A 22,961-nucleotide genomic window follows, 5' to 3' on the forward strand; every position below is an offset into this window, starting at 1 on the left:
GTCAAAAGAATTATCAAAATAATACAATAAACAAAACAGTTATAAGGTCGAGATAAGGAAGCAAACCTTATTAAAATTCAGACATTAGTGATGTTACTTTGATAATAAAATAATGCAACAGTGCGAGCCCGTGCGACGTTAAGAATCATCATTTTGCGAAAAAAAAAATCATTTCACTGTGGCACCAGAATGCAATAAGAGTGTCAGTCACTTAATTTTGGAAAGTAAAATGTTATTAAGTCCTGTTAACTGGCAATCTATAGGCAGTGGCAAATATGCTACAATTCCCCAGTTCATTTCTCAGATAAAGTTAACATTCTTATCGCCACAAGCATTTAACTTCGTTAGCGCAGACTGTAGAGTTAAAAAAAAAAACGGAGTCAACTGTTATTTTTTATTGTGTTATGAAGACAAATTGCGAATAATTCCATGTCCGCCCGACCCCGCGTTTTGCTATAGATGACGTGTCTGACACGATCGAGCCCCTTAATGTAAAACCGTAACGAAACAAGGCGTCCAAAAGGAGGCGGGCGAGGAAGATAACGGAAATGTGCGTGCGATTCCATTGCGTTTAATTTTGAAAAGCACTATACGAGTAATACATACCCCAAATAACACGTGAAAGACCCTGTATGAATTAATAAGGCACTGTGACAGACACAGACAGGCCGTATAGACGGGAACAGAGAGATACATATGAACGGTAAATATAATATCGATTGATAAAAAGCTCTAACACATAGATACAGATGGACTGATTTTGATAGATTTTTGTCAGCTGCGCGCTTGAAGCAAATCAGATTGCGAAGTGATTTGCTTACAAGAGTCCAACCAGAGGAAGGCCAATACGAAAGGGTTAATCAGACTTAGTGATGCATAAGGACTGGAGGGAGGGGTCCTCTGGCAGTGCCCCCCAATAGACTGAGGAGATATTGTCATGCAAAGAGACCACCGCCTCGCGATTGTCTCCACGACTTCCAAGTTTATTATAAACAGCCCTCGAAGTCCGCGAGGACCATTGCACTCAGTAAAGGTGGAAGGAGCGCAAGCGGCAGCACAGAGCGTCGGGGCGAGAGAGAGAGGAGAGAGGAGAGAGGGAGGAGTGCGTGTGTGCGGGCGGGAGCAGCAGTGACGAGCACACTGCGCAGCCAGGCAAGAGACACTTCGTGAAGCCAAGAGGAGCACAGGTTGTGTGAGAAGGACCCGCACCTGCCCCCGCAGTCGGCTCAGACAGCCATTTCAACTACATCTCGTCCGTGTTTTCATCGTTTGCTTTGAAACAGTCAAAGTCTAGGAAGTCAAGTCAGGGGTCCGAAAGCAGCGCAAGGACAAGAGAACAGCGAAAGGCTCAAGTGTTGGCTCTCATGTACAAGATGGATTACTCTTACCTGAACACCTACGACTCCTGCATGGCAGCGATGGAAGCGTCGGCCTACGCGGATTTCAGCTCGTGCAGTCAAGCGAACACTTTCCAGTATAATCCAATCCGGAGCAGCTTTGGTGCCAACCCAGGATGCCCACCTCTGAGCACAGCAAGTTGCACACTTGGCGCCCTCAGGGACCACCAGCCCACTCCATACTCCACAGGTAAGACCACCACAGAGCGGGTAGGCACGCACAGGTGAGGGGAAAGCGCATCCGAGTGTCAATGTTTCCGATTGAAATGCATTAATAATAAATATCTCAGAACTGGCACTGCACACTGAGCCGGAGAGCCGCTACGTGTATACGTGTGTGCAAACAACCACAAGGAACGTCGTTTATTGTGCTCATCTTTAATTTATTCGCTTTTTCGTTATAAGGATATGCGACATTTGATATTTGAACTGGCGTCCGACAACGAAAAAAGTTGAAATAAAGAAAAAAATATAACGCTGACATCTAAATAAGCCTATATTCGTAATTCGGAGCGCTCCTCTCTTGATACTTTATGGCTTGCTGTTCAGTCGACATCCGCTTTCATCTTCTATATTTCACTTTTAGATATTCCGATCAAAAAGTTACGAAACTGAAAATATACGATTTGAGAGATAAGCAATCAACTGAAGGTAAAGCGCAAAAGAAGTGACGGCGAAACGGGGCAAAGGAAGAGCACGGGTCTCAAACCGCAAAGAAGGAACCTGACACCAAAAATGAAAGAAACAAAAATATACAATGAATAATATTACCTGCCCTTTCATAGTCAAAACGAATTTACTCCAAAATTACTGTGTGGGTGTTTTAGATGTTATTATTAAAAAGGCTACTACTACGATTTATGTTTTTCTTTGCAGAGGCTTGCTATCCAAAACGAAATATAAACCACATATTTATGAAGAGATTTTTTGACAAATTAATAGTGTTTAAATTGTTTAAATTTACACATGCCGACACAGATCTGAACCACACGCAACGTTGTCCAAGCCACTATTACTGAGAGCAGTTGGCTGTGTGAATAACGGAAGTCGAATTTCACTCAAGAGGCTATGTAAATAAAAATGTATTATTATTATTAATTTTCATTTGAGAGTTAAAGCCTTTCGAATAATCGGGCGGCGGAACGGTCGGTTTTGAACTATGATTATTTCTCCTTATTATGAAGAAAACTGGAATAATCTTAAAGAGTATCGAATTTTGCCTGGAGGACAGATCCGCCGTTAAAAGAGAAGAGCAGTGCCGCTCAATTGGTTCGAGGAGCCCGCGAGTTCGCAGAAGGCAGATGATGGCTCATTTGAGTGGGTGTGATGCCAGTCCATCGCAGGACACAAGAACAAGATTATTACGGAAGCAACGAATAAAGTGTAGTAAATAAACGAAGAGGTGTTGGACACTTAATAAAAACGCAATTAAAGTTTTAAGGTAATTACCCAGCTACTGTTTGTTTTCCGCGCATGCGTGGTCTCTGGCTATCTGCGCCCCCGTACTCAACTACCGCAAGGTTAGAACACGGGTGACATGGCTGAATGAATGCCCAAGCTGTAGTGACGAGTGTATATCCATAACATACACTTGAAAATACATTAACTCCTAATTTAACATTCTTGGAAAAAAAAAAAAACAAGCCTCCTTGTTCGTCAGATGGACGTTTGAGCTACTGGTGGAAGTCCGCTGCATGCCCTTCCGTTTTCTGCATTTGTTTAGTTTTAATGTTGGCTACGCAAGTCTATCGAGTCAGTTTCAGGAGCAAAGGGTTGAATCGAGCAGGTGCCGAACCAAAGCTGATGGCACACCAATACTACAGAGCCAGTGTTGCGGGTGCAGTGGCTTTAAGATCCAGACGTGCAAAGAAACTGGGATATCTGCAAATGAATAACCTGAACTACAGGCAGTGAGTGGTGGAGCAGCAACCCCGACTGAGACTGCAGTGAGCTCACTGTAGTTTTCAGTGTATTTGGATTCAGCGGTGGGATCGGACCAGTTGCTTATACTAGAGGAGTTCAGTTAACCAACAGTGAAGTGTCAAATGAGTTTTTTGTTTTCAGGGTATGTTAGGTCACCCTTACTGGTAGACTGCATGTTGATTATGTGAAACATTTTACTGAGCAGAGTTCTGTGAGTTTCAAATGAATGTTTTGTATTTATATAAGTACAGTTAATTTTATTAGGGTCAGATTAAAAGTTGCACCACTTCCATATTTCTGTGTTCTTTCAGCCAGTCTACTTCTCTCTTGCAGCTGACAATTAAAACAGCCCAGTGGGCTTTGACATGATAATCCTTCTGACGGGTCACTTGTGCTAAGGCTTGGGTTTTCCCACTTCTCTGCCTGTCATTTTAACCCAGTGCTCAAGAGGGGCACACTTAAAGTGTTATAAAAATTTAAAAAACAAAAGTCCTGGGTTACTTAAAAGATGAGGTTGGCTACTTTTAAGACCTAATGGCATCACAATAATAACCCACACACTTTGAGGCCATAGAGAGACCAAACACTTGACTGATTTCCTGATGTAAAGTGGGTGATTTTAGGCCAGGGTGCCCACAGGGTTGGTTATGTCCAAGCTAAACAAGGAGGCTATATGTCAGTGGTCCCCAAATGAGTGCCCTATAAATATAAGGCAGGACGGCACTGCAGTATGGACGGCTCACTCTATTTCTAACTGACCGTTTTTGACAGCTGAATCCTTTCAACTTTGTCTTTTCTTCCCTTTCAGTTCCTTACAAGTTCTTTTCTGACCCCTCTGGACTCAATGAGAAGAGGAAACAGCGGCGGATTCGCACCACCTTCACCAGCTCTCAGCTGAAGGAGCTCGAGCGAGTGTTTGCCGAGACGCACTACCCGGACATTTACACTCGGGAGGAGCTGGCGCTCAAGATCGACCTCACCGAAGCACGAGTGCAGGTGAGACACTGCTTTGACCACAGTATCCATACAGCTACAATATATTGCCACAAGTTTGTTTATCCATGCGTTGTTACAACCCCAAATTCCAATTCAAGGTCAGGGGGATCCTTCTGAATGCGCGCTTCGCGTAAGTCATTGGCACCTCACCCATAACCTGAGATGTAGCTCTTGTGAGGCAATCATCCCACATATCGCACTCAATTATGATGACAGTAAGATCACTCGGGTCTCCAGTCCACTCCCATTCATTAAAGTGTCTTATGACACCAAAAAAGATCCAGTCACCCCATTATGGATTTGTTTGATGTAGTCCTGAGTAATAATTCTTATAAATAAAAATTCTTTGCATTTATATAGCGCTTTTCTCACTACAACAGAGAAGAGCCCCTTTTTACATTTATGGGATTCGAATCAGCAACCTTCCGATTGCCAGTGCAGATCCCTAGCGTGGCACTGGGTGCAGCACCCCCTCACACAAATAGGTACACTGATTTACCAGGTCAACCCAAGTGCATGTCCTGGGGATGTGTAAGTGGAGCCTCCCTACAGACACTGGGAGAACATGTGAATGGCGCACAGAATGGCGTGACCTGCAAACACAGGAATACCCACAGTGCCACCTTGCCATCCACAACTCAAACTCTTTTTTTTTTTTCTTTTACGACTAGGGGGCTTCACCCCTGCTCGCTTCGCTTGCCAACCCCCACCCGCCTGCACTTTGTGCCTGCAAATTTGCATCTCGGTCGCTCGCGTATGAGAATTTTGCTTTCACCAAACAACAAATCTTTTAATTCTCACGGACAGGCCTCTTCATTGGGAAGAAACATTACTTTTCCCTGATGCAACATGAATTTAACGATCTAAAAGTCTCCGACTTAAAGTTTAAATCTGAACAATATCTACATACTTATATCACCTATGTCCATATATTCGCTTTTACCGTTTCATCAATATCGCGTTGAATTTTGATTCCGTGTTTGGAATTGCATCGTATAACTTCCCGTGAGTGAATATCATTTCTTACTCTCTACAAGAAATGTGTCTGACGATAGCATTCACACAAATGAGAAATGATTGAACCGTGTGCGTGGTTATGTGGGCAGGACTTTTCCAAATCTCTTTGCATAAGCTCTTGTCTCGCGGGATTTCAGTTTCACCAAACAAAACTTTTAATTCTCGCGGATACACCTCTTCATTGGGAAGAAACACTACTTTTTTTTTTTTTTCCTGATGGCAACATGAATTAGACTATCTACAAGTCTCCGAGTTTAAATCCAAACAATATATTTGATCTCTTTTCGCCGTTCCCTTATTTCACCAAGCAATAATTTCCGTTTGTTTGTGCTAATGTGGTGTTTACTACCCATTTTTTGAGAGATTTGAATTTTCGTATTTCCATTATCTTTAACCTGCTCTGCATGTGACGTTCTACTTTGTCATCTACTCTTTGTCTTTTATTTCCGGCCCCGGGTGTGGTTAAATCTCTTGGCGCAAAGACTCATCTCGGGGGACATAAGTGTCTCTGTGAGAAAATCACGTCTCGTCTCCTTCCAATATTTTTTAGTACTGAAGACGAGTCCAGTTTATGAGGTTGTGATGCTTCATGTTTTTTTGTCCTACTCAGATTGAAGTCTGCACATTTTCATTTGGATTAACCAAATCTCTGCTTTGTAAAACTGTGTGTCTGTTGGATGAAACAAACCCCAAGCAGCTACACTATAACCCTGCTCCTCTTCCACAGCCGTTACTTGTTTGCTTCGATCTCCCACGTTCTCCTTCTGCGGTGCTTAGGGCTGAGCCAGCACCACTGCAGTCTCAACCACAAAGACACACTTCTGTCCCTCCTCCCATATTTGTTTATTGCATCCTTTCCTTTTCTTTCATTTCAAAAAACATTTGCTCGCTCACCACAATGAAGATCTCTGGCTCATCTTCATAACGTTTTTTTCCTAGGTGTGGTTCCAAAACAGACGTGCCAAGTTTCGTAAGCAGGAGCGAGCGGCCAACTCTAAAGGCAGTAGCAATGGAAGCAGTGGCAGCAACACAAACTCCAACTCCAAAAAGGGTGATGCTAGGTCCTCCTCAGAGGATGACGAGTCAAAGGAGTCCACCTGCAGCCCGACACCCGACAGCACGGCTTCCCTCCCCGGTTCAGGAAACATAGGCAGCCCTGGGAGCAGCCTGAGCCCCAGTCCAGTGTCTGTACCTGCTGCAGGAGGCGCCTATGGGACTGCGACCTCGGGACTGTCTCAGGCCCTCAAGGCCCCCGCCTGGCCTAGCATAGGCACCCCTGGCAGTGGTGTGAACGCCAGCACTGTGCCCGGATCAGAGCTCCTGAAGGCATGGCAGCCTGCAGACAGTATGGCTGGGCCCTTCGCTGGGGTCCTCTCCACATTTCACCGGAAGCCAAACTCCCTGAAGACTAATTTGTTTTAGACGGGGACACACCTGCAGATGAAGAGCAGGAGGAGGTCACCGAACTGACAAGGAGGAAAGCCTTGCGCTGTCAGCCTCACATTATTGCCATGACAGTATTCATATTTTAAGATGTAAACGGGATTCGATGTGAAGCGTTTTTTCTTTGTTCAGATTCCCATTTAACAGAGTGGGTGAGGCAGATCCCCACGCACAAGCCCACCAGGCTGCTTTGGAAGACTGAAGCACATGAACTCACACCGGTTTACTTGAGCGATGCGAGTCGAGTTTGAAACAAAGGGGGGTGGCGGGCGCAAGCAGGAGGTCCTTTGAAACCAGCAAGCGCCCTGGGAGCGTGGAGTCAGTCAGGAGAGAGTTTCCATTTCCAAAGTACTGTAAAGGGCAGCACACCATGACTTTGTTAGGGGCACTGGGGCAGGGTGCTCCGCTTGGTGTCATTTATCATGGAAATTATTATGTGACCAAAAAAAAAATTGCAAACAAAAAAAAAAAGTCACAAAGTGAGAAAAAGTAATTTATTAAATTCTTTGACATTTATTTACATTGCTTTTTTTAAAGTTAGTATTAAAATATTGTAATTTATTATTTGTAAATATGATATACAGATTAGGTCAAATAGCATTCCTTTGAGTAATAACAAAACATTCCAAAGAGGAGACCACTCAGATGCATCGTAGGTGGATTTGCTGCTGGGCTTCCACCTTCACTCGTCCCTTGGGGGTCCACCACTGACGCCAAGGCATCTGGCAGCGGCCTCCATATTGCAGATTCAAGTCATTGGCTGCGGTAAGCAGTTGTGCTCTCCTCCCGTCACAACAGTCGTGCGCCATGGGGGGCTGTTCTGTGGCGCCACATTCTTCTGCTAAACTTTTTTTTTTATTATTGTGAAGTTTTCTCAGAGAATAAACAAAATTGATTTGATCAAAAAGTATGGCCAAAATATTTGAAAAGCACCAACAGGACTGATACACGTCTGACCTGAATGGTCAGCTTAACTAAGCAGTGGCGAGGAACGAAACTGCAGAAATCCCAGGATGGAAGACTTTATATTCTACCCAGATGTAAGAAATGTATTTGCTCAAACACTGTATATTTTTTCTAATGTGTGATGATATCTGTTATAATAAAATATTAAAGACCGCGACCATTAAATGTGTGCCTTCTTGTCATTTAATCCTGGACCAGTTCTTGACACAGGAGTCTGCCGACTTGTGGTCACTGCATTCAAGCTCGTGCAAGTTCCAGAAAGTTAGTTAGACCATTCTTTGTAGAAGTGGAGGTGTCCTGAGGGTCGCCGTCTCGCTGAAGATCTGCCCACAGTCCAAGGTCAGCTGTGTCTGTTGGTAAAACGTTGTCGTTGGTACGATTGATGACGTGTCTTTTTCTCAAACTACTCCAGTGACATTCCAGTTCCATAGTCTACAGTGGGGACAAAGTGAGGTCCTTTACTCGGCCCTTCCTGCTGGTGGTCTTACTTGACCAGAACATTTGGTTCCAATATCAGTGTCAGTGCAGTTTATCCAAAACCCAAATGTTCTGATCTTTGGTTTGCTTTCATATTTTTTTTCTGGCAACCTTTCCAACCTTCTGCCAGTCTGGAAGTGAAGAGTAACTACTGCCAAACTACAGAAAACTCCATGGCTTTCTCTGACGCTTGACCCACCCTTGGCATGGCGCGTGGAGACGAGTTTGTGACTGTGGCAACATTTTCTTGCTTAAATTGCGGTCATATTTGCTCACTTTTCTACCTGATCTTGCTGGTCACCAGTATTTTCCTCTTGGGTCCTTTGTCTTCCTTCATGTTTATGATGTCTTGCACCCAAATCTTGTCAAGTCCTGAATGGTGGCCATCCCGCATTATAAAAGGGCATGAACAGGAGCCTCACTCTCACTTTCATAATAATCATCTCCACGATTCTGAGGGAAGTCCATGATAACAGCAACAAACCCGGCCAGTCTGGCTCTCAAATTTGTCCTGTCGCTGCTCGGGTCAGTGCCACAGGGACAACTTCAAAGTGCATGCATGAGTGACAGCTCCCTCATCACTGAGTGAACTCCAGCCTTGGTCCCCAGGCCATTACACTGCTTACAGTAAATCTCTTTGGCTGGCTGGCTGCTATGAAGAGCTCTAATTGGCTTATGCTCGAGGATAGCCAGTGGCCTCTCAGGCCAGGCAGTCTGTCTTGTTTTAGTATCCGGAGTACAAAATGCCCACCTAACACAACCATCCCGGTCAGCTTTGGAAGCAGAAGTCCACATCTCAAAGTCCTCTGCAGGGCACTTAACATGGCCAAGTGTGCATGTTTGAGGCCGGGTCAGTGGTCTCACTCAGTAGATCTTCCAAAGCTGCGTCTTTCCACACATTATCTTATTTTATAGAAAACTTCTTGCTTCGGCAGGCACTTGAAGTCTGCTGCACTGAACTGGCATACCAAATGGGGTACTGAGGCCACAAGATTGATGTTTCCGCACCAGTGGGACATGCCACAAATATTTGTCATTATGTAGTCATCTATATGTCATGGAGGTTGAGGGTCAGTTCCAGTTTTATAACTCACTTCAGCGGCACATCCCCAGGGCTGTCACCTCTCTCTGTGCTTTATGGATTACCGATCGGGGCCGTTGGGTCACCTGTTGTCATTTTTGTGGTGGGCTGGCACTGGCAGCAGGTGGCTTAGCACCAGCCTTCTCCCTTCAGCATTTTGTGGATTTCTAAATGCATCAGCGCAGCTGACTGGTGGCGACTGTGAAAACTTCAAAAAGAGGAATACTGTATATGTAAGTTTTGTTTAAGGAGGTGACAGGAATGACTTCAATAGATTATTCATTTGGACTCGCCTTGAATAAATATCTTGTTTCATCTCCATTTGTGTTGTTTGTTAGCTAAGAGAATGAAAGTAAATAAAAGTACTGGTTACATATTAAAAAAACAAAACAAAAGTGCATCAGTCCTAAAACTGACCAACCATCTGCAAGAAAAGGACTAAAGGAGGAGAAATCCAGCCTTGTGAACAAGCAAAACATAGTCCAGTCTGATCTGAAGAGGCGCTCACAATGACCAAGCTAGGCAGTTAAGAACTGGCCAGGAGGACATGGGGGTCATGAGTGGGTCTGCAGCACAAAGCAAAATTCACATACAGTACACCTGTGTGTCGTGAGGGGCTTACAGGGGGTTCCAGTGGAAGTGCCCGGCCTGTATTGTGGGCATCACTGCCATGTGGGATGAAACATGTAATGTTCCTCCAGGCCAGGGGTGGGCAATGTCAGTCCTGGAGGGTTGCAGTGGCTGCAGGTTTTCACTCCAATTGAGTTTCTTATTGAGAAGTCCATTATTGCTGATGACGCACTTGAATCCACAGAGGTGTAAATGGAAACCAGTTGGACAGAGAACTGCTGGCTCCTTTGTCATTTGTGTCTTAGGGCTAATAAGGAGCCACAGTGTGAATGTAGCCATTTTAAGACTGAAATAAGCAATTAAGGATGGGGAACCTTAACAAGCGAGACACCTAAATGAAGCAGAAAAATGTCACTTGAGCAATAAGTGCTTCACCAGCAATAACTGACCTCATTAACAAACTGGGTTACAACAAAAACCTGCAGCCACTGTGGCCCTCCAGGAGCGACATTGCCCACCCCTGTTCTAGACAGAATAATAATAATAATGCTTGAAGACATTTGACCTCCTGGCCACCAGGTGGTAGTAGCCTAATAATAAGACTTCTACAACAGCAAAAGCAAATGAATTGAGAAACACTGGTAGAAATTACCCCAGAGGATGGCTGAGCATCAAACAAGGTGGATTCAAGTCCCCTCACTACAGACTTGGAGGGTACACCTGAGGCTAACACTCAGCTAGCAGAAAAGGAAACGGGCCACCATATAATGAGTGATAAGGTCAGTGCAGATGAAGCAACCCACCAAGTAGACGAGGGTTCAAGAGCTGACTGCTCGTGCCCATTACAGTGGGCTATAAATCACAATGGCCAAACACCCATTTCTAAAATCAATAATTAAAGAAGGGACTGTGCCATGATTAAGAACAGCAGCACACAGTGGGCCATTCATTTATTTTTATCATCATATTAAAAAAATCCTACAACAATTTTAAGTATAAGGTCGATATTTTTCAAAGTGAAGTTCACAATCACAAAACATAGCAATGTGCCACATAAAGTTGTGCTCTGATTTGTATTTTATAAACCTTATACTCTGTTCTAGCAGCTTACAATAGAGCATCCACGTGACAAAAAAGCCTTAAAAACGTAACAAATATGGCGTCCACTTTGAAACGTCAACAGTTTCAATGTAAGAAAATGTGCCTGCAGCGTTTCAGACATCCCTGAGATAACGGAAGGAAGGCAACTGCAAATACAGACGCTGGCGCCATGAAGTGGGAGTGACAGCCCACTGTGCCAATGCGGAAACATCTGTGCTGAACTTACGAAACTTCAGCTAGACTAAACTTAAGTGAACTGGCACTGCTAAGGCGCCCTAGTGCTTGTTTGTCTGTGTGTGTCTGCACTGCGTTGGGCTGGCGCCTTGGGTCTGTTGCATGCTGGGACAGGCTCCAGGCACCCCGGAAGATGAATGGTTGTGTGTGTAGATGTATGCAGTACTTGGGGGTGGCAGTACACACGGACATGCCATTACAGATTTATCCAGTTTAAGCAATGATGTACACCTTAATGTCTGTCTGGTCAGTGAGCTCCGTATTCTCTCACTGAAGCAAACGTGTGTCACAGCAGGCCAGAGCCTCACCATCACAATCATGAGTGTGGCTACTTCTTTTATTATGGCCTGGCGGTCTGCAGAGTAGAGAGAGAAAAGAGTGAGACGAGCATGGAAGTGGGCAAAGACACGAGGCTCACAGCAGGCCTCCTTTTAAAATGTTTGAATCTCTCAACAATATGGTTTACTTTTTGCTTTTTATCCTCTCAAAACAACACAGATAAACTGATTTATAATATGTGTCTAATTTCCAGATGTGGATTGATACTCAATGACATATTTGGCTTGAGAAATGAACATAATTGTTACGTTTTACAGGCTTTTCTATCACATATGGACATGGGGTTCCACTAAGTATTGGAAGCTCCTGGAACAGACATTTTTAAAACTCATTAAAGAAACAGAACACGCTTCACTGTATAACACACTCTTAATTAATAATACATCAATAACTTTGCCTTGAAAAATACCAAACTTACCCTTCTAACGTCATGCTTTGACTTTTTCAGACGTCTCTGCTGCCGGAGCCCTCACAATCCACTCCTGCACAGTCGTGGCCTGCCAGGGGGTCTGTTAGGGGCTTTGCTCCTTTGGGTTAGCGTTGTAGACATCACACTCCATCACTTTGGACTTCCTCCCATATTGTGACTAAGAACGTGACACTCCAGCTTGTGTCTAAATTAGTCTGCACCTCAGCAGTACATAGCGATGAGCCAAGAAACTGATCTGAACACCAATGTGACAAGAACGGTCTGAGCAGACCCCCCAGGCTCCCCCTACACACCGTCATACAGGCGCTCAAAACTGCCCACTCAGCCATGCCAGGTGTTCTGCTGCTGCCAAGTGCTGAAGCGGTGGCCTCAATAATGATGGGCAGCTTTGTCAGGGGGCAAAGAACTGGGAAACAAATAATGCTGTTTTGCTTCTCTTTATTGAGATTAATAAAAGTGACTATTTGATTAATTTTAATGGCGTCTTAAAATGTATGAAACTGAGGAGAAACTGAATGCTGCCTAAGTGCTGGTAGGTATTCCCAATATAAAACTCACCAACTTGTTTTTTCCCTTTATTTCCTGACGACTAGCAACCAAAACTTAAGAAGGTGCCGATAAATTCATGTCACGTGGCTTTTGCTTTTCTTTTTCCTGGACACATTTTTTGAGTTTATGAATAGGTGTGCAGAAAATCCACTTCAGTGCAAGAAGGCTCAGCAATTGAAAAGGTGGTTGTTGTTGTTGTTTTTTTAATAAGATGAAAAAGTTTAATTACAAATTTAGACTTTGGATTACTCAATTAAATTACACAAAGGCAAAAGAAAATAACCTTAACGTGAGTCATCACGTGACCTACACTGACATTGCCCGATGTCCACTCAACAGTCTCCACGATTTTATTTCCAGTTCCTGTGCATGAAATTTCCAGACCTGAACGTAACACATACAAGACCTCTGGTCAAACAGCAGCTCACTGGCAGGCCTGCCAAGTCACAAGCAGCGCCCACGTACAGACAGATAGCATGGCGTCACATGTAGTAGAACAACACTATGCTATGGAGAGCAGATGCATTTGCACATTATACATATGTCAGATCACTAGAATGTTACTCAAAAATACATATACTGAGAGCACAGTAAAGACACATGCGCATCATAACATTTTCATGGAATATTACAATAATAAAAATAGTAATCAATAAAGTACTTCAGAAATCACACCATCATCTGAATAAAGGACAAACTAGTGGCACAAAAGAATCTTCCGATATAAATATTAGTGAACATCCACATACGGTCATAGAGAACACACATTCAGCACAAAGGCACTTTAAGGATTTTTTAACAAATCTACCAATATTAAATATGGCAGCATGTAAAGCTGACTAACTCTCTCTAGCTCTCCATGGCGAGGACACACAGGTGCCATCTTTACACGAGTTCACTATTCAAAGGCACTTTGCTGCCCTCTGCTGGACACAAATATAAATAGCATGCTAAGTACTAATAGGCTGTGTGACCGCGCCAAGGAGAGGTTTAAGCAAGAGAGGTCACTGGATTACAGCATCAAAATTAAACATCAGAACAGTACAAAGTAAAATAATAGTTAAAACAAATATCAATAAATTAGGTCAGATGTTTTAGAAATGAAATGCATGGTGACTGCATATTGCAGTAGGACACAAGTGCTTCAATAAAACAAAGCCTTGCCAGTGAGGAAGGACCACAATGAAAGATGGCAGTAAAAGCAACAAAAACGTCAGGATTAACGAGCGATTAAATATTAATCCTTTTCACCCTGGTGCAAAACACGCACGGCACAGAGAGCTCAAGGTATCCTTGTCTGTCATGTGGTGGCACCCACACAAGACTGAAGTGCTGTAAGATGAACAGTTAAAAAGAACATCCTGGGAAGAATTACTTTGACATTAAATACATAGGTCAGCAGAAGGGAATGTAAATAACTGGGTTAATTTTCAAACTTATATTTACAAACTCACTCAGCAACAAGGCCAGCTATACTGGTTTTGAACACTACTGAAATTAAAACCTGAAAGACATAAAACGCCTCCTGAAGTTAAGCTTTCAAAGCTACAGTGCAACCTTTGAAGCATATGAGGAACAGTACATGGAAGTCCAACAGCTGCCAAACCACAAGTCTGGAGAAGACAAGCTCGGCTATTTCTGCAATTTGAGGTTCTCCAAAATCATTTTCTTGTGAGTGGGGTCAAGGACTCCGGCCTCTTCCAGATCCTCTTCTGTGATGTCACTGGAGAAAGGAAACAACAGCCTGGTTAAGTCAAGTGAAACCTGAAGAGCAATCAAAATCAAGCGCACACAAGAGATGAAGATGCCCTCACTTCAAGTTTGGTTTCCATAAGGAATCAGTTAGACGTGATGGAATACACAGCAGTGCCCGGTCAATTTTTTGACTCAAACTTTTGACTCAAGCCGGCCTTGCAGCACTCCAACAAGGCCGTCATCATGGATTGGCTTTACGCCGTCTACTTATGGAGATGACAAGACCATTGTCAAACCTTCCAAAGCAATTTGAAAACTTCCATCTATGATGGCATGCCACATACAGGAAAATAAAGAAGCTGGAAGAAACAGGAGCCAAGACAAAGAAGAATCAAAAAGGAACTGCCGATGCTGCAGTCATCTCCTGCGCATCTTCTGGGTGGGTCAAGGATACAAATGCCATATGTGATCAACATCCAAGTACAGCTCCTTTAGGACTAGGAACACTGGACAACACATTTTTTTTCAAACGTGCTGCTGCCTGAAAAGCTTTTATGGTCAATATGACAAACAGCTTGACTGTACAACATATGAATTAAGAGAAACATAACATTAAGTTTTATTAAATTTAATGTGTTTAATCACTAAATGATGCTGACATACAGCATCAGTTCAACTGAGCTAAAAATGTTTACTGCCGATTTTCATTTGCATTCAGCATTTGATACTTCTCGCTTCCCTGTCCATCTATAGTCGCTCAGCACTGATGGATTCCACTTCCCAGTTATCGCTTTTCTGTCATTGCAATGCCCTGATGATACATTTCACTGTGTTCAGCACTGAGTGCACCGCATTAGCCAGTCTAAGTGCAAATGCACAAAATGACATTTGGCACTTCAAGGTTTTGGGTGCTTGAAGCTTGGTGTCAACTAGCTAGAGCTTTGGAATTGTCAAGAAGATTCTCAACAACATCCCTGAAAGAGTTCCCTGTCATTTCCTGCGGCCTGACTAGCAGACCTTTGAACCACTTGTCATTGACAGTATGTCAGATTTGTGGGTGAACGAAAGTGTCTTCTTTAATCGTGGCACCAGTTATTGGTGGAAACATCTGTCTCATCTCATCTCATTCACCTTCCTTGTTCATCACTTTCACAAAGTTCTTCATCAGTTCAAGTTTTATATGGCCTGCTCTTTTTAAAACAATCAGCTCTCCCGTTCACAACGAGACAACAGCACTTGATATAAATGATCTGCATTCCCAGTCGCAGGGCCACTAGGCTTAGATCACCACAGAGGGTTCAGCTGTAGTTATTATATGAACAATATGTGTGGAAATTAAGCAAAAATAGGCCATTGTGATAAAACAGCACATGATGAAGTAATGTAAAGGTGGTGTTTGTAATCAGCAAATGAAAATCCATAAAATAAACCACAAATTGTTCAGGAAGCAAAATCTTCATTGTCCACAGTAATGGAAATTGTCAACTTCAATTCTGGTTCCTGGTGCTATTAAACTGACAGGGAAAGGAGGGTTTCAATTCTGCTCCTCAAAATAAATCATCCTCGATTACATTTAAAAACTCATTTTTTAATTCTTTGTTGTAATTTTTCTTTTATTTTCTTACTAGCAGAATACCCGCGCTTCGCAGCGGAGAAGTAGTGTTAAAGAAGGTATGAAAAAGAAAAGGAAAAATTTTTATAATAACGTAACATGATTGTTAATGTAATTGTTTTGTCATTGATATGAGTGTTGTTCTCATATCTATATATATATCTATATATCTATATATATCTATATATATATATCTATATATATATATATATATATATCTATAGCAAAAAATACCCGCGCTTGGCAGCGGAGAAGTAGTGTGTTAAAGAAGGAAAGTGAAACAAAAGGAAACATTTTGAAAATAACGTAACATGATTGTCAATGTAATTGTTTTGTCAGTGTTATAAGTGTCGCTGTGATATATATATATATAGCAAAATACCTGCGCTTCGCAGTGATGTCGTGTGTTAAAGAAGTTATGAAAAAGAAAAGGAAACATTTTAAAAATAATGTAACATGATTGTCAAACTAATTGTTTTATGTATTTGGCGGCAGCGTCACAAAGTTGTTTTCGTCTAGCTGCATCAGAAAATGTACCACGACGTCTGACACGCCTCCTTTTTACTGTTTTCTCACAGCTTGGATTGGATAGCTTTGGTCACTGAATGCAAGGGAAAAATAATAAAATATAGTCTATAAGTTATTAAACAGTAAAACATTAACGTTTTAAGAAGTACAGGTACATTGAGCACTACTGGAGTGGTTGGGTAAACTACATTTTAAAGACTGTGTAACACAACAGGTAAGTAACTAACAGCAGCTAAAATGTATATGGATCATCTCTTGGTAGTAGATCCCTTTTGAAAGGCGCTACACGACGGCTGTGGTATATAAATTACATTTTCTATGTGAGCGTTCAAATTTCTGCCTCTGGTAATGTGCCTTACCGGCATTACCAGCAATTAAAGAAAATTAGTTTTGTGTCCTCTGCAGTGTTAAGAGAGAAAGGCTTTGGTTTGGGATAAAAGGAAAAAAGGTGTAAAGAAAGGAAAGTTGCCTTTTTCTTTTATATAGTATAGAGAGATGTGTTCGCTGACGTTATGATCGCCTTTTGGGGACAGTCGCGGTGGGTCTTGTGTAGACTGGTGAGACGTCCCTGCCATTAATCAGCTGTGATGGCACTGTCAGTCCTCCACTCGTGTGCGCGTCTTCATAATGCGAGCTGACAGCCTCATAATCGTATCCGTGCAAAAGAAAGTGCAAATCGCCTTAATATTAGTTTGCCGGTGTAGAAAAGGGGTCCCGTGTTTGCACTTGTCTGGGCTATAGCAGGGGAGGATGAAAAAATTAAAAGTGCTCACTTTGACTTAAGGCAGAAGCGCAGTCAGCGTCTCAAAGGCCGGCACAGCTATGTGCGTGTGCCGGCTGCTCGACTTTCGCTGGGCAGGAGACCCCATTTTTTGCAGACTCATTCACATGATCAAAAGTCTCAGCGCTCTTTGGAGGTCATTCATATATAGCAAAATACCCGCGCCTCGCAGCGGAGAAGTAGTGTGTTAAAGAAGTAATGAAAAAGAAAAGGAAACATTTTAATAATAACGTAACATGATCGACATTGTCATGAGTGTTGCTGTCATATATATGCCTGCCTAAATAAGTCACCCTCGCTTCGCTCTTACTTTTTACCGTTCATTTAATCATGGCTAGTGGCGGAAAAATTATAAAATGGAAGGAGGATGGCTTTACCAAAACAATTATTGATGGTGTAATCGATTATTCATAAAGCTTGAATTGGTGATCTGTTTTCTGTGTTAACCTCATATTTTTCATACTTCTTCTCAAACCAAGGTGGTGCGAGGGTAAAATGAATCGAGATGCGCTGATCAATGTAATCGGTGTACCAGGAAATCATGCATTGACAAAAGTTCCCCTTTGCTTGTAATGCAAAGTGTGATTAAATGCATTATTTTTTAAAGTGTTATGGAGCATCGGAGCTTCTCAGCTGTGCTTGTGCTAAGAAAAGGAAAGATTTTAAAAATAACATAACACGGATGTCAATGTAACCTTTTATAAGTAGTGCCTGGAGGATTCAGTGTGGAGAAACTCTAGAGGCAGCGTGTGTATTAACTTGTGGATTTTTCTGTGAGTATTTGGTGGCAGTCTGACGAAGTTGCTTCGGAAGACAGCGTTAGCCGCGGAGCTCAGCTCAGAGCGAAATGAGGTAAATGGGAGGGGAGATGATGACATGACTCCCCCACCCGCCTTAACTGTCAATCCCCACAAACACAGTATCTCGGAATTTGCATAAGCACACCCCTTCACCTGCAATTTTAACTTAGTTACAAAGTGATCAAAACTCTCGTTTATATCCTGCGTCCTCTCATTAAACTTGTATCCCGCATTACCTGTGGGCATGAGAAACGCCAGTGGCAGCCTGTCTATGAACTTAATTTAAAGTTTAGGTTTACACCTTGCTTTCTTTCCGAAGTAGCAGCACTCATGAATATGGTAGTATATGTCACTTGCTCGCTTCTTATTGTTTTGCTGCCTTCTCAATTATATAATGCATGTTTTCTTCAGCGCTTTTTGGAGGTCTTCCTGGTTTTCTACGCACTGCGTTGACAGTCAGTTCACGTGATTACGTGGAAGGTGTAATGATGTCACACGAAACTCCGCCCCCACGGCTTTCGAGCTCAACTCCATTACAGTAAATGAAGAAAAATACCTTCCAGTTATGACCATTACGCGTAGAATTTCGAAATGAAATCTGCCCAACTTTTGTAAGTAAGCTGTAAGGAATGAGCCTGCCAAATTTCAGCCTTCTACCCACACGGGAACTTGGAGAATTAGTGATGAGTCAGTGAGTGAGTCAGTGAGTGAGTGAGTCAGTCAGTCAGTGAGGGCTTTGCCTTTTATTAGTATAGATCCTAAAACCCCACTTTCTAAATTCATAAAAGTGAAGAAAAATTTATTTGCCTGCTTTTTTTTGGAAATCACAAAAGTAAAAATATATATAAATTCACCAATTGAAAAATCTCCTAGGGTGGTAAGAACACTCTTTTTTTGGAATTGAAATGACTGCGGCTGTGTTTCAAAATGACAAACCCACAGACAAAATGAACGCTGATAACCATTGTCTTCATTGAGTAGAATCAACATAGGCACCTTCACAAACAGCGGTGTTTAGTACTTTAGTGAAGTGCTTTTTAAGACCAAAATTCTATATCATAGTATTTTTCTAAATGATCCCAGTTTCAAGGTATTCAACGGTATTTTTTTCCCATGCATGAGTGTATCTTAACCATACTTTCCACTGCAATTACTGTAGTAGACTGGCTAAGAATAACCTATTCCATTGTCATGAGCATTGTACACAAAAAATATTTTAATGTGCAAACAAGTATTAATACAGGTTTGCATCACCCCATAAAGTGATATTTTTCAAGGGGGTGGCACCAATGAAGAGAAGGAATACATTGCATGACAGATGCAGTCAAAATACAGAACATTTTTATTGAACAAATTTTGAAAAACTTAAACTATAATTTTGACAACATATTTTCAACCATCCAAAGAGACATTTAAACTTAGCAAAATATCTTTCTTTATTGCATACATGCTGTCTGTCTGACGTACTAAAACCCCAGTTCCTATCCTTCCTTTATCTTTCTCCACATAACCAATCACCACACGATAAACCTCTTTGTGAATTTAAAACTAGTTATAAATTTAGCCCACGGAGTGTTCAGAACTTTAAAAATATCTTTGTTATACATGTTTAATTATGCCATCCATTCAAGGTTGTGCCCATTCCAGCAAGCATTGTGTGCAAGGCAGGAGGAAATCCTGAACGTGGCGCCAGCACATCACAGGGTGAATACGAGCAAAACATACACTAGCAGGGTTAATATAGCATAATTTGAAAGAAAACTGAAGCACTCAGAGTAAACCCACCAGAAAAACATGCAAATTCAAGGCAGGGAACACCTGAGACACCCTTGCTGAGAGGCAGCAGTGCTACCTCCACGCCGCCGTGCCCCCACGTGATTAAAACATGCTTTAATGCATTTCATCAGGAAAATTATATCAAGTATTTATCTTAGCATTCTAAATGTTCAGAGAGCAGGAATATCATGAACTGAATGTATTCTGTGGGGCGATCGCTGCCAGTGCTTCCTTAGTATAAGAGGAAGTCAGTTTAAGAAGCACGTACCGATTTAGCATGGCTTGGGGAACACTTAACACCGAGCATTTAATGTGCTATATAACTTATAACGGGGTTTGAGAAAATCTAGTAAATTAAATATTCTTTTTACGATGAAGTTTAGTTTATGGTGTTCTACATTAATGACAAATTACAAGAATAAATTCAACTTGTCGACTTTAATCTTGTCATAAGCATCGAGATTAAAGTGGAAATGTCGAGAATAAAGTCAACATGTTGTCACACTATTACACAGTACCCAGGTACATTACACTGTATTGAAAACAAATAAAACAAGTACAACTTGGCTTGCAGTATTATCCAGTAGTATAGAAACAGTATTTACACATTTGAACATAATGGTCCACATCTGACCTTTTATAACCAAAGTATCTCCAGGCAACGGACATGACTCCTTTTTTTCAGCAAAAGTTCTTCTGTGTCATCATGTTCAACTTTAGCGTCAGCTACAGCTTCAGTTTCAGGAATGTTCTCTGTCCATTTTCACCGTGCAATACCTATACCAGCACTACCTATTTAGTGGTGTAGCAGTGAAAAAAAAAAACCCCAGGCAACACCTCTGTGATTAGCAGTGTAGCAGTGAAAAAGGGTACCCACTTGAACAGTTTCCCCCTGCGCCATGTTCCGAACGTCGTTTAGGCAATTTAAACTGGTGTTGCGGTATAAGAAAAATCCATATCATAACAAAAATAAAAAACGGTTTTTGGTATGAACCGGTATACCACCCAGCACTAACTGGCACTCAAATGCAGTTTAGTTAACGAAATGAACAAGCATGGATAACAACAGAAAATACTGTCAGGAAAAGTGCTGCATGGGTGTCTGTCACTTAATGGTCAGAGAAATCTACAGTACTAACTACTGTGTTTCCCCGAAAATAAGACCTACTCCGAAAATAAGTCCTAGTCAAGATCGCCTAAGGCCAGGTTTATACTTCACGCAATGTGATGTGTATGCCCGAAATATCTATTAAATTCCGAGGACACCTTGCCACATTATCTCTGAAAAGGATGTTTAATGATTACATTCATCAATTTGGGGATGCACCGATTCTAGAAGCATCGGTGCAAGACAGAAACAAAATCTCTGGATGGGGCATCAGCTCACGGCAAGGTGAACACAATAGGTCGGTTTTAAGATGACCTTTACGACAGTCTGCTTTAATGATAAAGTAAACTACAAGGTTAAAGTGGACATTTCGAGTTTAAAGCCAAAGTTTCTACTTTAATCACAAAATAGACATTTTCATTATGTCCTTTTTTTCCCCTCTATGGCTCAAATACGCCGTCGTACATTCTGATGGTATTGTAAAGGTACCAAAAAAAAAAAAAAATGTGGAGAGTTATGATGATATTACAGAAGAAGATGACATGACTGCATTTGGATAAATGTATATTGTACATTAATGACGATGCCATCCTCTAACACAAGGTAACAATTCAAGAGAATCCAGTTTGTCCACACTATGTTGCATTTTCAAATTAAAACATCCAAAAATTACATGGCCGTAGTACTAAACACTCACCTAAGAAATTCCAAGTCATCCCATCCATTATGCAGCAATCCCTCTTCGTACCTCTCCAGGCCAAATCGTCGAAGCCAATCCCCAACGCTCAGCTCAAAAGACAAGCTAGAGCTACTGCTGCTTCCATGCCAAGATGGCTGCAAAGGCAAGAGTCAAATTACTCAGCTTCATTATGGCATCATCATGTCACGATCACAAGCTTCCTTGTGTGTCCAATTAAGCTGCACTTTCTGAAAATGTTTGGAAAGAGCAGGCCATTCAGACCAACACAAGAGTGACACGTGGGCTGTACTGTCATTGCTGCTGGGTTTTTCTACTTAATTAAAGGCAAAGCTCTTTAGACAGCTTGATTCTGCTTTAGTTCATTCATTCCTATTGGAGCTCAAGCATGTTCCAGAGTCAAAACAAATCAAATCTTTTGTGGTGAAGATTTTGTTAGTACGCATTCATCTAGGGCTGCGTGATAATTAGAAATCAATATTTATTGAATATTCTGATCTCCAAGTGGGAGATCATTTTTCTGAGTCTTCTCAGTTTAGAGGGCTGCATAACTTGGAAACATTTCATCCCACCTGCTTACAGTGCATCCGGAAAGTATTCACAGCGCATCACTTTCTCCACATTTTGTTATGTTACAGCCTTATTCCAAAATGGATTAAATTACATTTTTTCCTCAGAATTCTACACACAACACCCCATAATGACAACATGAAAAAGGTTTACTTGAGATTTTTGCAAATTTATTAAAAATAAAAAAACTGAGAAAGTACATGTACATAAGTATTCACAGCCTTTGCCATGAAGCTCAAAACTGAGCTCAGGTGCATCCTGGTTCCCCGATCATCCTTGAGATGTTTCTGCAGCTTAATTGGAGTCCACCTGTGGTAAATTCAGTTGATTGGACATGATTTGGAAAGGCACACACCTGTCTATATAAGGTCCCACAGTTGACAGTTCATGTCAGAGCACAAACCAAGCATGAAGTTAAAGGAATTGTCTGTAGACCTCCGAGACAGGATTGTCTCGAGGCACAAATCTGGGGAAGATTACAGAAAAATTTCTGCTGCTTTGAAGGTCCCAATGAGCACAGTGGCCTCCATCATCCGTAAGTGGAAGAAGTTCAAAACCACCCGGACTCTTCCTAGAGCTGGCCGGTCATCTAAACTGAGCGATCGGGGGAGAAGGGCCTTAGTCAGGGAGGTGACCAAGAACCTGATGGCCACTCTGTCAGAGCTCTGTGGATAGAGGATAACCTTCCAGAAGGACAACCATCTTTGCAGCAATCCACCAATCAGTCCTGTATGGTAGAGTGGCCAGACGGAAGCCACTCTTTAGTAAAAGGCACATGGCAGCCCACCTGGAGTTTGCCAAAAGGCACCTGAAGGACTCTCAGACCATGAGAAACAAAATTCTCTGGTCTGATGAGACAAAGATTGAACTC

The 22,961-nt window shown here is 42.1% G+C and overlaps 2 protein-coding genes across 4 annotated transcripts in view; one reads left to right on the plus strand and one right to left on the minus strand.

Annotated features, from left to right (window-relative positions):
* The first annotated feature begins 1,113 nt into the window (after window positions 1–1,113).
* Window positions 1,114–7,188, plus strand: phox2a (paired like homeobox 2A). The gene is made up of 3 exons (XM_039746498.1): window positions 1,114–1,587; window positions 4,129–4,316; window positions 6,273–7,188. Exons 1-3 carry the CDS (start codon window positions 1,365–1,367, stop codon window positions 6,753–6,755), a joined length of 894 nt encoding a protein of 297 aa, XP_039602432.1. The 5' UTR covers window positions 1,114–1,364; the 3' UTR covers window positions 6,756–7,188.
* A 5,518-nt stretch (window positions 7,189–12,706) lies between these two features.
* inppl1a (inositol polyphosphate phosphatase-like 1a) overlaps window positions 12,707–22,961 on the minus strand; it is a 203,546-nt gene continuing 193,291 nt past the window's right edge. For 2 of the 3 annotated variants that reach the window (XM_039745658.1, XM_039745657.1), the window contains 2 exons: window positions 21,521–21,657; window positions 12,707–14,246 (listed from right to left, as the gene is read on the minus strand). In XM_039745658.1, coding sequence (XP_039601592.1) covers window positions 14,156–14,246; window positions 21,521–21,657 — 228 coding nt within the window. In that variant the 3' untranslated portion in view covers window positions 12,707–14,155. The remainder of the gene's footprint in view (window positions 14,247–21,520; window positions 21,658–22,961) is intronic. The other variant, XM_039745659.1, reaches the window with a different exon arrangement.

The sequence above is a fragment of the Polypterus senegalus genome, chromosome 2, assembly GCF_016835505.1.
Source record: "Polypterus senegalus isolate Bchr_013 chromosome 2, ASM1683550v1, whole genome shotgun sequence".
Classification (NCBI taxonomy): domain Eukaryota; kingdom Metazoa; phylum Chordata; class Cladistia; order Polypteriformes; family Polypteridae; genus Polypterus; species Polypterus senegalus.